General features: G+C 42.1%; 1 protein-coding gene across 1 annotated transcript in view; it reads right to left on the bottom strand.

Moving 5' to 3' along the window:
* T265_00043 (hypothetical protein) overlaps positions 1 to 16,418 on the bottom strand; it is a gene marked incomplete at both ends in the record, with an annotated part of 45,195 nt that overhangs the window by 10,996 nt on the left and 17,781 nt on the right. Inside the window, 2 exons of the mRNA XM_009163700.1 lie at positions 11,976 to 12,111; positions 13,800 to 14,107. Coding sequence (XP_009161964.1) covers positions 11,976 to 12,111; positions 13,800 to 14,107 — 444 coding nt within the window. The remainder of the gene's footprint in view (positions 1 to 11,975; positions 12,112 to 13,799; positions 14,108 to 16,418) is intronic.

Genomic DNA, 16,418 nt, shown 5'->3' with positions numbered 1-16,418 from the left:
AAGCATATCGAAATTGATCCTATTTACCTGCCACTAAGATCAAGAGAACTCCAGAACCACCGAGCTTAAAGCTGCAAAATCAACCAGACGAGGAAATCATAAGAGAAGGAGGAAAACATCATTCAAACGGACGCATCAACTGGACTGGAGAAAGCGCCCAATCAAAGCACCAAATCTACGGACGGACGAAGGGACGCTAACCGCTACGGTGGAGGAAATAGGGCGGCACAAGCAACCAATCAAACTCAAGAACGTCAGACCACAACGCAATACAACCCGAGGCCGGAGAGAACGAACTACTAATAATAGAAGGCGTGAGGATAACCAATCGACACAAAAGAACGCAGACCACAATGCAACAAAGATCACAAACGGACCAATAGATTTACCAAATTTGCTACACTTTAAGTAACCAGTCACGTCAAAAAATAACAGATAGCCCTCGAATGCTATATAAGGGCACGCAGGCAAGGAACAAGTACCCACTCAACGGCGCACTGATGATGTCTCCTCGTATGGTGACGAAACGTCTGCAAGCCAATTGCCAAGCTCGGCGAACAGATCGACAACCACCCGAACACAACCTATAAACTCACCCGAGCTAACAATATTTCAACACATTACCGACAAAGCCTTTATCAAAATCCCTAGAACAGTATCAGTGTTCGACACGGATGCACCGCTACTGTACAAGCGTAATTTATTCGAAAGCTCCATTGTGGAGGATGAAATAAACGTGAATGGGGACGAGACCTAGCGCCAGCCTAGTACAATAATTCTGAGTCACCTACATATCCATATTCTCATTCAAACAGTTTGAATAGAAACTGACAACAAGCACACCACTGACAACATCAGCAGCCATATCTCACAGCGTCTACAGCAATGCACACGAAGGGTCACGTGGACCCCATCCTGTAGGGTGGGTGGCACCCACGGTACCCAGACTCTTCATAATCGATCTGGTTTTCCTCTGCCAGACTAAAGGTTGATCACTACACCCGTATCAGCTTGAATTGGGCACGAAGACTACTTATGGACAGACGATGATTTGACATATGATGCCCATGGGCAAACCACCACAGCTTTTGATGCTGTACACACCCCGCAAAATTAAACACTCGCTTTCTAGCTGTCTCACTGTAAATCCCTTGACACCAACTTACACCAACTACGGTTCGCAGAGGTTTCGTCACAACCGTACAACAAAACATCCCTTACTATAGCGTGGTACGCACACCCCTTAAGACTCAGGCATACACGTCCAATCAGAAAACGTGAATCGAGCCTTAGAGATCAGTGCGTTAACCTCATTTGTCATACTACAACTTACAAGTTTTGTGAATCGTACTACAACTCCTCGTGCCTCTCCTTGGATTGTAAGTGACGTTCCCAGTGACCGCATGTCCAGGATCATGAAGCTTACTCATTATGGATTCAAAGCGCATGACAAGAAACCGGCTTATTTAGGTTATTTCATCCAAAAAAAACAACTGTACCTTATTTTCCGCTTCGAGCACGAGAAAAATGTCTGATTATCCAAGATTGATAAGAATTTTGTTGCTTAAACCTAGACAGGGTCCCAATCTAAAGCCATCGGGTCAAAATTTCTGACAGCAATGCGGCGCCGATGGAAGAAAGATGCCAATGTATCATTTATGAAGGACCAGTTGCCTTGTATGCATAAAGCCCCAACCTGGATGACCAGGAGTTTGTACTGGAATCAGAGAATCTGCAAGCGTCTCCAGAAGTATGGTTCAGTGGGACAGGGAGGCTCATAAACCGTTTTACCATATTAACGTTAAGTCCCTTCGTTACGGTCAAGAAAACACCCACCCCAAGGTCTGGGTTTTCTAGTGAGAGAAAGAGAACGGCGTAGATCACATCACTTGGTGAAAAGTTCTGGAACTGCGCCGATGAACAACAGTGGTCGTTATTTTGATCCAAAAGCCCTTCTGATTCAGTTGACTGTCAGAAACGGAATGAAAGGTGCTCCTTTCAACTTCCTGTTACTTTTGAATTTTTTTGTATGCCTCTTTCCATGTGCGCAAACGTGTCATCGGTCAACTGCCTCCTATGTTCACCACATTCAGTAACGTCAGTCAAAGGTGTGCCTTGTTCCTCTTTTTCTTTAATTTCGTAAAGGATTTCTTCTTTACCTATTTATAACACCTGAGGGATCGAAACATTCCAAGTCATTCGGTCGTGCACATTGAGCACATGAATACGATGACGACATCGCTCGTATTGTATGGGGCGCTTTAGAATTGAAAACTGTCTTAAACAAACTGAGTAATTGTGATGTATGGTTCAGCATGAACTCCACAGCTATGAAGAATGCCACTGCAAAGCTTGGTTGGATCAAATATAACACGCTTGCAGATCAGTCCACCGATGTGGTAGATCATTTAGTCAGTTTCGGCAGTTGCTTAAGTCCCGGCTGAACGGCGAGGGGTGAAATCACTCAGAATCGGTAAAGATAGGTTAGAGTTTGCCAAACTTCAGTAGTCGTTGTGCCAAAGTGACATCAGTTTAGCTGTCGGAAATAGAGTACACAATGCTGCGGAACAAACTGCTCCTCCTCGTCACTACAAACAGAAGACTACTGGTGCTTCCAAAGCACTGTGTGGGTCAGATGAGAGCATAAGCTCAGTCATGCTGAGGTAAGCCAGGTGGCCTTCACCCTTGAAAGATCACAGGTTGCGCTAGTTAGGACACCTACTTGATATATCAGAGAATCATTCGTCTCACAGGATCTCTTTCGCCAGCCATGCACCAGATGGAGATGACCCAAAGGCAGTCAATCCGAGACTCGTCAACGAAGCAAGATAGCTCCTACCAGTCACATCAGCCACACCGGCAGCTACTGTCTTCCAGATGGGATCCCCGGGAAGAAACCAATCAACCGTAATGATTCTGGCATTGTCGCGCAGCTTATAGTGACCTTACATCAAAGCTATTGCCTTTATGGCGTAGCTTTCTCCATCTCTGCTACATAAGACAACTAGGCGTCAATGTCTATAGTCCCTAAGGCGTACCTGCCATGCGCTTTTCCTTTTAACCATAATGAGAAGCTGGGATCACTGTGCCTTGTCACATGACTCACAGATCTGATTAGTTTTCACTTAGCGCGTTTCAGATAGACTAAATCAAGGGATAAAATGCAACGCTACTTTATGATCAGGTGAGAGGAATTGTTACGTCGCCCGTAAAAATCCAACAATTAGTGGGGTTTGTAACAGAGTTATCCATAAATCAGAAAGAAATTCGAATATGTCAAATTAATTATCTTTCTAAATGTGTCCATACGCAAAGCCTCTCGAAGATACAGCTTGGCCATTAAGCAAGAAATTGTATGCAGGGTATGGTGAAACAGGGCAAAAGACCGGAGTAAGGTATGAATGCTGTGAATCATCATTGTTAAATTCTTGAACGTACGTCACGAGTTGAGCTGGCCTGATAAAATACCAACAACCAAGGGTGTGGACTTTTCTAATTCCTTGAATACAGGCATGGTCCAACTAAAAAATCTCACTATTTGAGTGCATGCCCAGGCGGTGTCATGTGTCTCTATTCTGCTTCCATGCAGCTACTCCGATACGAGTTGAATGAGGCACTGCATGGCTTGTGGATCAAAAATGTGGATCGACCAATGTGGGGTTCTATGGAGAATTGGGATGTGAAAGTATGGTCTAAAAAAATTCACATTCTTTTTGACTACAGATTGAAAAGCATGCAGCTTTAATCCATAAAATACACTCTCTTCTGTTGATGTGATTATTCAGGTTGCTTACATCATTACATGAATTTTCATCAAAAAACCAATCCTGTGGATTTTATTTGTTTACTTTCGGATTATCAGCACCAAAACAATTATCCACCTTGTCATCATGGCCTAGCTGTTATTACTTTGTTACGTATAAGAGCCGGTGGTAGTCTATGATCATTGGTTTGACCAGCATAAAACTTCGGAAACGAGTTTTGGAATCTTGCTTAGAAAACGATACAGCTCAGGTGATTGCCAGTCGTTTCAAACCACACCTTGCAGTGAGTCTAAAAAGACACTGAGAATGGTTCAAACACTAAGCTATCAACAAATCCAAGCCACAGCGTTCTGATTGTCTAATCTTACCTCCTGACTAACCGCGACCTGCTCATCAGTGAGCCGTCTACCTTTTGTCTTTATTTTTATTTAGTTAACTCTAAACATGATGGGAAAATTTTTACTGTACTGGTTAGGCGGTGAATCGGACTTCAACATTTTCTTATGTAGTATATGTCCCACAAGTGAAATCCTGAATGCGTCAATAAACTGACGAATCAGTCCAAACGTAACATTTACTACCAATGGTTTTAGGGTGGTAGTGGTTTGCTAGCAATGGAAATCAAGGGCAACACACGATCAACGCGCTAGTGTGATGTTTTGACCCTACCGACCCGTGGGAAATATGTGGTCCAGGTTTTTGGAATAGGTTTGCCTATCTTAAATTCTATATCGATACCTTAGATAACGCGGCTACCTAGAGGCGTAAGGCATTACAGACTTGAACGACTCCTAATTAAATGGAATCAAGGTGCGATGAGACTGCTTTGAAAAAGAAAAAGAAAAAAACATGCATCAAGTGCCTGACCGAGAGTCTGAAAGCGCAACAGCCTCTAAGGATCTGACAATCAAACATTTTGAAATCAGAGTTCGGTCATGCCCACTGTTGTTGTTACAGGAGTCATAAAAGTGGTCAGAAGCCAATTTCAGTCATTATCGTCACTAGCCACTGTTTTTATCCAACCTATTAAAGGTAGACTCGCGGGTGGTTCAGCGACATGTACGAAAATAACGAGGCCCATTAGCCGCACAATGCTCTCAGCTGCAAAACCTTTACGAGTGGAGTGCAACTTTCTGCGCCAAAATATTGCATTTTGTTGCGTGTGTGCTCAAACCAAAAAACATTTTAATCTACGTTCATATTTTTGCAGCTCACCAAATTTCATTGTCCACTGAAGCAATGATACCTTTGCCGAAAAAGTCTGGTGGACCCCGGGATGCCTAAATGGGGCTCAAAAGTTTCGACTGGTACATTGGACTCAATTGAACGACTGCTTCAGACCATCAAGGACACGTCTTAACTTTCGAAAACTCAGTTCCATTGTACGAATACTGAGCGCCAAAATAACCCGAAAAAAATAGTGCATTTGCCTGAACCGCTTAGACAGACCCAATTTGGCACAAAGCCTATAAGTACTGATTGGATCAGTGTCAACCTGTAACTTCAGTAAAAAGAATAGTAAAATTGTGAGAACCGTACATTGTGATTCCATTCCAATATATGACAAAACGAGAGGCACCGTATTCACCAAAACTATGCTGAAATACTCAACACTGGGATGTACCTGGTACGCAAGTTCATACAGTAATCTTAAATAGTCTCAGGATAAATACAATCATCAACCACTTCACTAAATGGTTTCAACGACTATGTCAAGCCGCAAAGCGTGTACCATTAAATTCCTGGAGAAGCACACCAAAGTACACACCAAAGTACACCAAAGTACGAGCAGTTGTCACCTACACGATAGACCGTTTATGAAGAAAGGTCATTTCCCAGATGAGTTCAACAGACAAGATTTGTACTAAGAGGTCATCTTTGCCCCTACAGCCGGGGTTATTTTGGAGAAGGTAATACCCGTTGAAAACCACGGAGTGTTTTGCTTAGAAAATGTCACATTTGGAGACTCTCACAATTTTGTGAACGATTCTTCCCAGCTTAGGGCACTGATAATGGACCCCATGAATTACTACCAAAACACCTCAGAAAGGACCAAAAGTCATTTTCTCTTGGTGGTTTATTTCCGGAGCGATCACCCTATTTCAGCCGGTCATCCACGAAAGCTGCGGTGATCATTCTCTCTGTGCTGTGTAACCCAATTTTGAACAAAGTGCACTTGTAGTTTGCTGCGCTGCGCGTTCGAGTAAGGTTACCAGATCTGACTGGCATATGTGCCAGCTGTTCGATATCATATTAAGTGTAAAGTTTCAGCTCAGAGGGTTCACAGTATAGTCCGGATCAGACCAGCGTTTAAACAAAGAGTGGTTCAAGAGCTAGCGACAAAGTGAATGGTTCTGATATTCGACGTATAGTTGATAATGTAAGCAACTTGATTCGAGCAACTGGTCCAAAAACATTACTTAAAGGTGGTATATCACCAAAATAATCAATGAAAGATGAAAAAATACACTAGGAATCCCCAGGCATGTGATTTCACCCATAGGCCCATCTAGATATGGTGAAGAATTTAAACTGTTCGGTGGCGCAATGCAGGTGTGGTACAAGAACCTATCATTATGAGTGTGGTTCATAGTTGTGCCCATTCAGCCAAGCCACTGGGTAGAGACAGAACGGAACCCGGCTACCGCTGATGCTCGGATGTGAACCGAACAGCTTGACATAAACTAACTCACCTACAACCAGAATAAACTGCCCTTCGGGAATCGAGTGCACATACAGACCCTCCATTAGTGCAATTACTAGTTTCAGATCATTATTTTGTTTTCCATAAGGCAGTCGTTTTACTACTTTTTCAGATTTTCTAATTTGGCCACAATGCTATCTTCATTTTGATAGGCACCACTTCGTCTTTCCTAAACTAATGTATGATACGTACTGGCTTGAAAACGAATCACTTCAAATTAGTTAACTAAACTGAACGAGCATCGATATATGGCATTAAAATTCAAGTTTTCTCGTGTGTAACTAAGAGTTTAACACTGGACCAGTAAGTTAATTGGGGGATAAACAAGCCATCAACCAAACAGCTAAGGAATTTGGATAGGCGATATTCCCAGAACTGATTGTCAAAACCAACGACACGTTCAAACAATTCTCAGGATAACGGCTTAATAGGTCACACGCCTGAACTTCGATTTTATTGATCAGTACACCGCAAGTAAACATTTAGCGCGAAGAAGTGTACTGACCAGTCTAGAATTGAAGATTGTCATATCGATGAGAACAGTTTGTTCTTATTCATTTTCCATTCTTATGTTTCTGATGGAAGGGGAACAATTTTCTAGAACGCTCAATCCATGGTCCGGAATACGTCATTCGATTTTCATATCACCTTCATCAGGGCAACTGACTGAGTCTGCTGAAGAGTTGTATTTAAATACAGCTGGCAAAAATGAGAATCAAACAAGGCTGCAGAAATTCAGTGCACCATTACTTGCGTCAATCAGTGACGCTACAGCGATAAGTATCGATTGAATACCAAGTGGTCTTTCAAGGCAGTCGGATGCTTCGATAGATATATAAATCGCTGTAGACGGAGACCTGCTATGGTTATCAACCTGCAACCGTATCAACTCGCGTCAATCTCTCAAACAGGTGGGGTGTTTGGTCGAATTCTACCGATTGAAGATTCAGCATTCTTGACACTGATGAGGTATTCTACCCCAGTGTCTCTTTGTGTAGACACAAATGGGACACAATCTAACCCACCAAAATATAAGATTTTACTCGGGGTTGGCAAATGGACCGTGTAAAGTTCCAAAAAGAGAGACCTACAGCTAATCTCTGCTTTCAAACTAATTTTTATTTGAAGAAGGCTATTCGCTCACAAAGAATACAGGGTTTATATCAAGTGGACCTAATCTCATGTGAGGGAGAGATCTGCGGAAATATGGATCCAGGAATGTTTGAAGGCCGGGTACTGAAATGACCATTTGGACTAAAACTGGGGTAGTTCAAGGGACTATACTATGCCATAGGCATAACACACTACTCATAAGGTTGTTGAAAACCCACCGGCAGCTCACGACCGGTTTTACCCTTTTTTTGGCCCATCAGTTGGGCACAGTTCCGATTTTCCCTCAGTCAGACTATATTGTTTTCACATGAAACTTCACCATCGTCGTTTTAAAGGAAACTCTCATTATAACGATGGATTTCTCCGGTAATCTCACTGAGTCCCAGAATTACAGGTTTGGCCAAAACACAACCTCTATCCACTAGCACAGAAAACATTTCTGTTCCCGGGGCCATGCATCAACAGCAAAGTAACGTTCAAAAATGTCATAAAGATTGAAAAACACATCGCTCGCGGAATGAATGAACAACTCAACTGTCGAACAAGGCACGAAGAATCTGCAACCAATACTTTCGTACAACGGCGCACTTTGCATGGACAAAGTAGAAACATGCGGGATAAGTAACTTAGTAATCAGAATGACGTCCGCGTACTTTCGTGATCTTGAAGGAACGCAAATGCGAGAGGTGGAGGGTCCTGCCGACAGTTCAGTTACCTCCATACATCAGACACAGATCACAAATACGTCGGAGCGTATTGGGAAACCAGCATCAGACTCACCAATATTTTATTTTTAACGCAATGATAAATACCAATTTCCACCAGGCAAAAATTACTCAGAACTGCAATGTTTTAGTTCAGATTTTTTCTCTTCATTCAATGTACTGAGTTGGAATTTCCTGAGGATACGCACAACAGAAGGCACTGGTGGCCACTACATTTAAGTACTTTATAACATTAATACCTGAAGAGATGCACGGAAATGTGAGTGTCAATTGATGTGCCTTTTTTATCTTTATGGGAATCTTCGGGATACTACGTGCTTGCTACGTTCTCATCAAAACGAACAACAAAGCCGAACTTCTTCTAGCCGGAAACCCGGCTTTGAGTTTATTTTTGTGAGACTGTGACGCTTCGACTAACTAAACCTCATTGCACAAGTATATAATGTTACTATTTATGAACGCTCCTCCATTTAGAATATCGTATCAGAAACACTTTAACGTAGAAAATCTTCATATGTTCAAAACCCACAATAAACGTGCGATGGTGGTATTTGCAAAATACATTCAGCCATGGCCTCTTAACCCTATACGACGCTATTTTCATTCATCTACGACATACCAATTGCAATACGAATGATGGTGATAAGATTGCAGTCACTCGTCCCCCCGAGAGAACTTCTCACAGCATTTTCTACATGTCAAGCTCTCTCAGCATTGGTTGGTTCGCCATAAAAGTTATCTGTTGCCTGCTGCCGGTGGTAATCCTCGGTGTTAATTTTGAATGTACCATCATATGTTCATCAAAATCACGCAGTTCCATTCGAATTAACATTAGTTAGCAGTATATGGAACAACATTGTGTGACACATTGAAGACACTAAAGGAGTACGCTTGTTGGATAGATACCCTGTCATCGTTGAAAAACAGATATGACATTTTTCGATGGTACAGGTTGTTAATATCGAACTGATTGCTTTTCATTACGGACATCCCTATGCAGTTAACCGTCTCATCATCAGTATCAGCAATAAACTGTTGAAGGACATCGGTGATTCCTCACTGTGTAATCGAAAAAATATAGTTTAGAATATATTAGTCAGCAGAGTGGACATGAAAGACTGGTAAAACAATCAGATGTGGATACAAGAGTCATCCCAGATATACACATTTTCAGACCAAAATTTAATCCAGAAGGAAAACGATGATACATACCAAGGAAATCAAACATAATTAAAGCATCTAGTTTCTCTGGGAAAATATTCTAAGAACGAGCCGTACTGACAGTACTCAGGTACTTCATCGTTGTCCCCTGCCAAATCATGTGATTCTGAACCCGGTACGAGGTGTAAAACCTTTTCTGTAGCTCATTCCTAGAAACGAGTACCATATGGCAAACGCTTCGTCGATTTATCAACGGATGCATTCTCCACTTATTGTGTAGGCTAAAGATGAACAGATTCTAATAAATCTGGAAAAAATGGACTGATGCAGTACTGCACAACGGTTCCGAAGCATCGATCAAATCTCACCTAGCCCCTTCCGTGGTAGAAGTGACTAATTTTTAGCATCCGACCCGGTAGCCAATAATGAATCAACATGGATTCAAGCTATTAAATATAGTGTGCCAAATTCGTGAACTATCTGAGTCAGGAAAAAATTTTTAGGTGATAAACCAGAATCCATTAGTACAAAACGGTGAGTTGATGGCATTATTTGAATTTGAACAACCTATCAACAGTTCGCAGTTATTCCGATTTTACAGCTTCGAGGCTTTTGTGGACTAGATGTCCACGAAAGAACAGATATTTCTTTGTAAGACAGACATAACAGAACAAATGCCCCCTCTCAATCCCGAGTTGATTGAACGATTCAGAACATTCGTCCCTGGCATTTAGTTGAAACAGGCTTAATCAGAAGTTTTTTTGTTTGAAGCATGCTTGCTTCAGACCACAGATGTTGGACGCACGCCAGAATGAGTCTTAGCTTTAATAGCTCACGGCTAATTGAAAATAAACAGGAAACCAACACAATCTGAGTCACTGATACCGTAATGACAAAGGTGAACAAGGATTAGAAGGATGGGAAACGCGATTGCTTACGACTACTGTTGTGATTCACCCCAATAAGAACAGTTGATTAAGTATATGCAAAGGGAATGATAGAAACTTGCATAAAATGCCTCACCAGGTAAAAAAGATATTGTACGGAGCTGAAAGACTTGCAGTAACTAGGGTCTTCTTAACTCAGTAAAATTAAACCTTAAAATCTCAGACCTGCGGCGAAGCTCCCAATCGAGTAAATAATAAATAAATAGAACGAGCAAATGTGGACATCTAAAGCTATGGGACTGACTAGTGTCAGCTTTTACTTTTTGTCATGTTGCACTCCATATAACGTAGTGCAACGTCCGGAAAATGGCAAACCAAAAAAGGGTGAACTTTCCACTTGCGTCAGGTGTTCATAAAATTTTGCACGAAATTATCTTACTAGTGCACTACTGCCTACCTACTATCTTCACTTAAAAATTTATAGTTCATTCCCGAGACCTTTTTGGGTAACCTTTTTTCGGTAAACCGACTCATTACAAAAGATGGAAAAGATCATAAACATTATTTGGTGTACAGGGTTAACTATAAAGAGGCAAAAACTAAGCGTGACATCTGACAACCGGCATTTCAACTTTGAACTGTTTGAATACCCTGTATCTTTACTTAGTTCAAATTCCTTGTTTAGAAAGCATAACATGTTGCCGGTTGAAAAAATGTGACGTTGGCCGTTTAAGTCATTCTGCTTTGAGTTACTCCATGCTTACAAAAACATTTCACTGATGAGATATACTTCAGCGGACGACTGTGCATGTTACCTGTGCATGTAACCAGTCTAATTCACGTTAACAGATTGTTCCGATGCGACTAAGAAACCCGCCTGTGGCAGCAGAAATAAAGGGGTTTCGTGTATCAGTGATATCGATTGTGCTGCTTTGTTGAGTCCTTGCAGCTGATCGTCTGGAAAACTTGCGTTTTCCACCTAAGCAAAGCACTCAGACCCTTCCTAACATTACAAATATACACTCATTTGCAAACTAATATGGTTTTTCGAGAGCTCACCATTTGAATCTCTCGGTTTCGATGTTTCTAGGTAACTAAATATGCTGCACCAGGCCGCCTCATGTTTCAGTCGCTCCGATATTCGAAATATCGCGATACATATATATTTTTGTAATGCACTACTCACAAGGTTGCTGAAAGTTCCCTCCTAACAATGTTTGGTAATAATCCATGGTAGAAATTCTCGGTCAGGTATGGCCTCATGCGCGTGTCCAATGCAGTGGTCACGTTCCAGACGGCCTAATTAATGATGTATAAAGTAAAGAAAAGACTGCTTATTTACCAGATATGTTTGCAGAAAATACATAGGAGCAGCAACACACCGTAGATTCAGGACTGAACAAATGCAGATGAATGGCCATCGTTCAGTAGCTATGCTTCAGACCAGAAGAAGGCCCGGTATTTTTAACAAATTGAGGTGCAGAACTGCGCCATTCTAAACAACACCATCAAACCTCACCTGAGGTAAAGCAAACATTCGAAAACACTGATGTGACTCAGTTCGCTTTCAAGACAGATTATTCAAATGCCAACTGCCGTCACGGATCATTGCGAAACTTACTGGGATAAAGCATCCGACTGATCATCCCGGGAATGACCATTATAAACAACGGCAGCTGTTTGATAACGCCGGCCATCAAAGTACCACCTTGGGCATGCGACAAACTTTTTGCTGCCAAGACACGTTGTACCATCATCTTGATGTTGGAATTGAAAAAAAGCATTGCTCAATGAAAGGTGAGAAATGAAAAAGTTTTCAGCCCAAAACTCATGTGCCGATCATACCCGCAAGCAGAGCACCGTTGTTCCCATCAATCAATCGACCAACAGACAGACAGACAAGATTCAGCCTTGCGAAAAACAGAACATGAGTTACTGTGCGAACATACTATGAACATCCCTGAATTGTACGATGTAGATACTAACACGCAAAGGATGTACAGACTCAGACAGTGCGGGCTCATTCTCTACTCATTAGGTAACACTGAGAGGTCTACATAGTATCACGCACGGGTTACACAATAATGGTTTCTAAATGCAACGCTGAACAAAGACCAAAGACAGTCCAAAATTTCGAGAGGAAATCAGACTGTCCATTATACACATATTACAGAAGGTGGCAAGGCTATAGAATACATGCTGGGCAAATTTTTCGGACAATGAAAATAGGTGCTGCCGTTAGCATTGTCACTGTAGATGGATATGATTACAAAGAGCTCACAATTCTGCCGCAGTCGCATAAACATAGCCAGCAGTGAATAATTGTACTTAATCAGGAAGTCAAGCAGTTCAATTAGAAAAATGGAGGAGCTTGGCTACAAACGCATTTGGCCGAAAATCCAAGGGACGGAAAACTTAAAGCAGCCTCCTGATGAGCACAATTAGTGGGGCTTATAACATTTGGAAGATCACATTTGCTGGACTATAAACAATGAAGTGACGTCTTCTGATGCTCAAAAGACTGTGATGCGTATGATGAATTGTCCGTGCTCTTGAAGCGCATGTGCGACTCACTCTTCAAGATACATATTTAATACGGTAGGCTAAAGGCAAAACTGGTGGCAACATGTGAGAAAGATTCGCATAGTTCGACATTTCCAGATGAACTGTGGTCATAGGATATGAAACCACCCTTGTACAAGGGTCTGTGACCAGCGTAAATTCCAAACCTTGTTCCGAATGGGAGCCTGTGAGGTCTTAAGTACAGAAGGCATGTAGTACCAAGAGCTATCTTACGTATGGCTGTTAATTTTACTTTAATTAACTAAAGCACACAGTTCTCATCGTCCAACACAGCTTGAGTATAGCGATTTCAGCGAAAAAAGCAAACTCCAACCTATGGTGCAGTTTTCAAGCCTTGCAATATTGAGGATAAAATCGAATGATAGTCACGTCTGCTGGTGAATTTCGGACGTCCGTGTTTAGACTCAGATGAATCATCATAACTGGAGCACAATCCTGGTAAATTCCACCAGTAGTGTTCGTGCTTACTGCTCTCCCAGATGGAGCTCCATATGGTGTTTCATCTCACCATTGTCAGTGGGATGATAAACCAATAAGTCGTAAGTTTTCATTCAAAAGAAACAATACAACATGCCGAACAAATAAAAGTGGGGTAAGTATACTCGTTGTAATTACGTTATCAGGTGCCACGCTAATCTAGGTACCAGGGAACTATGACCCCACATTTGGTGTCACCATTTTATGCACGCTGCAGGGTCACCTGTAGGTATTTTACCGAGGGCTGGCTTAACTTGCAAGTCATTCAAAAATGGAAATGAGAGTAGATGGTGAAGGCTATAGAGAAGCGGGATAACACACATCACATGGTTAACATTTGTTTAGGCGAAACAAAAGAGTAAGTGAAGGTTCAACGAAAACTGACTTGGTCAGCACACCAATACCAGATGGACGCTGGAGTTTGACCCAGGATGAATCCAAGCCATGGCATGTCTGGGTCATCAACCTCACGCAACAACCGGAATGCTTTGGGTGAGGGAATACTGCATCCTAAGCCAGAACCAAGATTAGGGTGGGTTACCAACGTGGCCAGTGATGTGCTGTTTGTAAGTGTGGATATGTTGGCCAGGTCAACGAGCATCTGTGCTCCTTCCGCTGAATACGGGTCGATATGTGGAATGGCTCGGCCATAACCTGCGACGATACCAGGAAATCCTCCAACACGGATGTAACCTGAAGAAAGTGCAGAATTAGATGAAAATGTGCGAATACGTGGAATAATATTTTCCAGGGACTAAGTGGTAGTTAAAACATATTTGCACATGTCTGTAGGAAATAAACTACCAGGAAGTCGACGTCAAGCTGGAACGAAACGAGAAAAATCAGTGATTTATATTAAATAAACAGTGTAAAATAATTCGTTATTATCGCAATCTCAGTGGTTTCTCGTAATCATGCGAAATTCGGCCCATTTCAATTACATAAGGTTTGAGAGCTTGGATCTAAACGTTCAAAAGCATACAATACCGACGAGAACGTAGTAAGGACTATCAATCGGTTCAATTAGCCAGCCGTCTCAACTGCCACAGATGTACTTACGCACATGGGAGCTACAAGTAGACGAAAGCGGAGGGAAAACGATAACTTGGTGAACTGCTGTGTAGATATTACTGGAGGTGGTGCGGTGTGGTAGAGCCGCAGTCACGTGGACGAGCCTCTAAAAGAAGAAAACAAACGCAGTCTGGTACAGGTCATTTGGTTTATCCGGGAGGAAGTGACTGAATGTCGAAAGAGAAACTGCGGAACGGAATGTGTTATTTCGGATGTTCGGAATCAAGTGGGCATCATGAAGTGGTTACGCACTGCAGTACTCGAGTAAATACGCACAGCCCGCGGTCCGATATTTTACTGAGTATCAGGACAGGGAGACAAGTCTGTCAATTAATCCGGATGCGGCGACTAGAGGGTAGCAGCTGGACACTAAACCCAGCGACAGCAACTGGTACGTAGGTGGGACTACCGCTCCTATTCCGATCGTTCTGTCAGTTGCGTCTCAGTACCTAAAACAAAAGACTGATCTATGGTCAGTCCTCTCATTACAAAAGTACATAGAAATGGCAACACCGGTTAAAAGTGAGGCACCAATGACTGCCTCAGAGTATGTCCCAATCGACAAGCAGTTTGTTTCAAAAAAACGGAACGTACGAGTTTCCAGAATCGAGGAACGAGTCCCTTAAACAGGTAAGATACTTCTTCTCCACTCTTACAGATTGTGATAAGACTAATTTCAGTCTTAATCATCACTCTGGCTACATCACCGACTTTGTCAAAAGTGTTCAAGATGCTCTTGAAACGGGACAGCGAATGCAACTAGATTCATTTGAATATGGGCCTATTATCGTGGTCGAAATCCGTTAAGCAGATGCATAGAAATTTACATGACAACTAAACTGGTGTGGTTACAATCTATATCTAGGGTTGCGTAAGATCGCCTTTTACTTAACGTCCCTATCAGAGAACGCCAAGATATACAGTGGTATGCGTAGAGAACGTTCTTCACCATACGGTGCACGTGAGATGATACTGAAAAGGTCCTTCGACTAGTCAATTTCTCAACTTCGGCTCGGCATCCAGGATACAGTCACTCCTGTCCATCTGGTAATTACGTTACTTCCTCGAAGCTCTCAGGATTTTTTGTGGACTTACTGAAATGAATCACCCATCTGCTGCTTAGACGCAATTGCTATGTATGAAGTCTTTCCATCGGGGTCCTATATGCCTTCGTGTATCACCATCGAAAAGAAAGCGAAAAAATTGAAATTATCGACGCTGTGGGTGCATTGTTGCCAAGTGATCTTGTCATAAAGAGGAGCAATCTGCGGAGCAACGCAAGTGAAAATGTGGAATTTTTACGAAGGATTGTAGTCAGACTTATGAATAATTCCGGAAAATGCGAAACAGAGATGATGAATGAGTGGATTCGTGTGCAACATCTGTTGTTTTGAGTGAGAACTTAAATTTCTAAAAGAATGTCGACAAACTGTACTGCAAAGTCACAATTCGCAATCCTATAGTATCGTTTTTGCAAGGATCCATCAGCAATTTTAATCAGCTAAAGTTACATTAGTGTAGAACAGAGCGTATATTGTGCTGAGTGTGGCTACCAGGCCATGCGACCGACATCCAAGTGCACACAATATTAGGCCAGTTTTGTTTCACAATTTAGGATGTTGGTACTGACCAGAAGCCCTATTGATAGCTTTCTGGTGCAACTAAGGGGTGACTAGCAGGATTCCGTGATCAAAATGAAAGCCGAGCACAACGCTGATGAGCCGTCCGTAGACCAAAATTAGGATCCACCTCCTACACTGAGTATCTAAAAGCCCTAAATCTACTCCACATCAGTGTAAGTGAGATTTCAAGCGTCCTTTGCACATTAACCAACAACCTAAATGAGACATGAAACGCCTAAAAGTATCTACTGGAAGCTTCTCTTTTCATGGTTTCGGTAGTCATTCTTATTTCGTTGTCTACACTTCATGCA

The sequence above is a fragment of the Opisthorchis viverrini genome, assembly GCF_000715545.1.
Source record: "Opisthorchis viverrini unplaced genomic scaffold opera_v5_1, whole genome shotgun sequence".
Taxonomy (NCBI): domain Eukaryota; kingdom Metazoa; phylum Platyhelminthes; class Trematoda; order Opisthorchiida; family Opisthorchiidae; genus Opisthorchis; species Opisthorchis viverrini.
The sequence above is the reverse complement of the archived record's forward strand: the minus strand, read 5'-3'. Positions and strand labels throughout refer to the sequence as shown.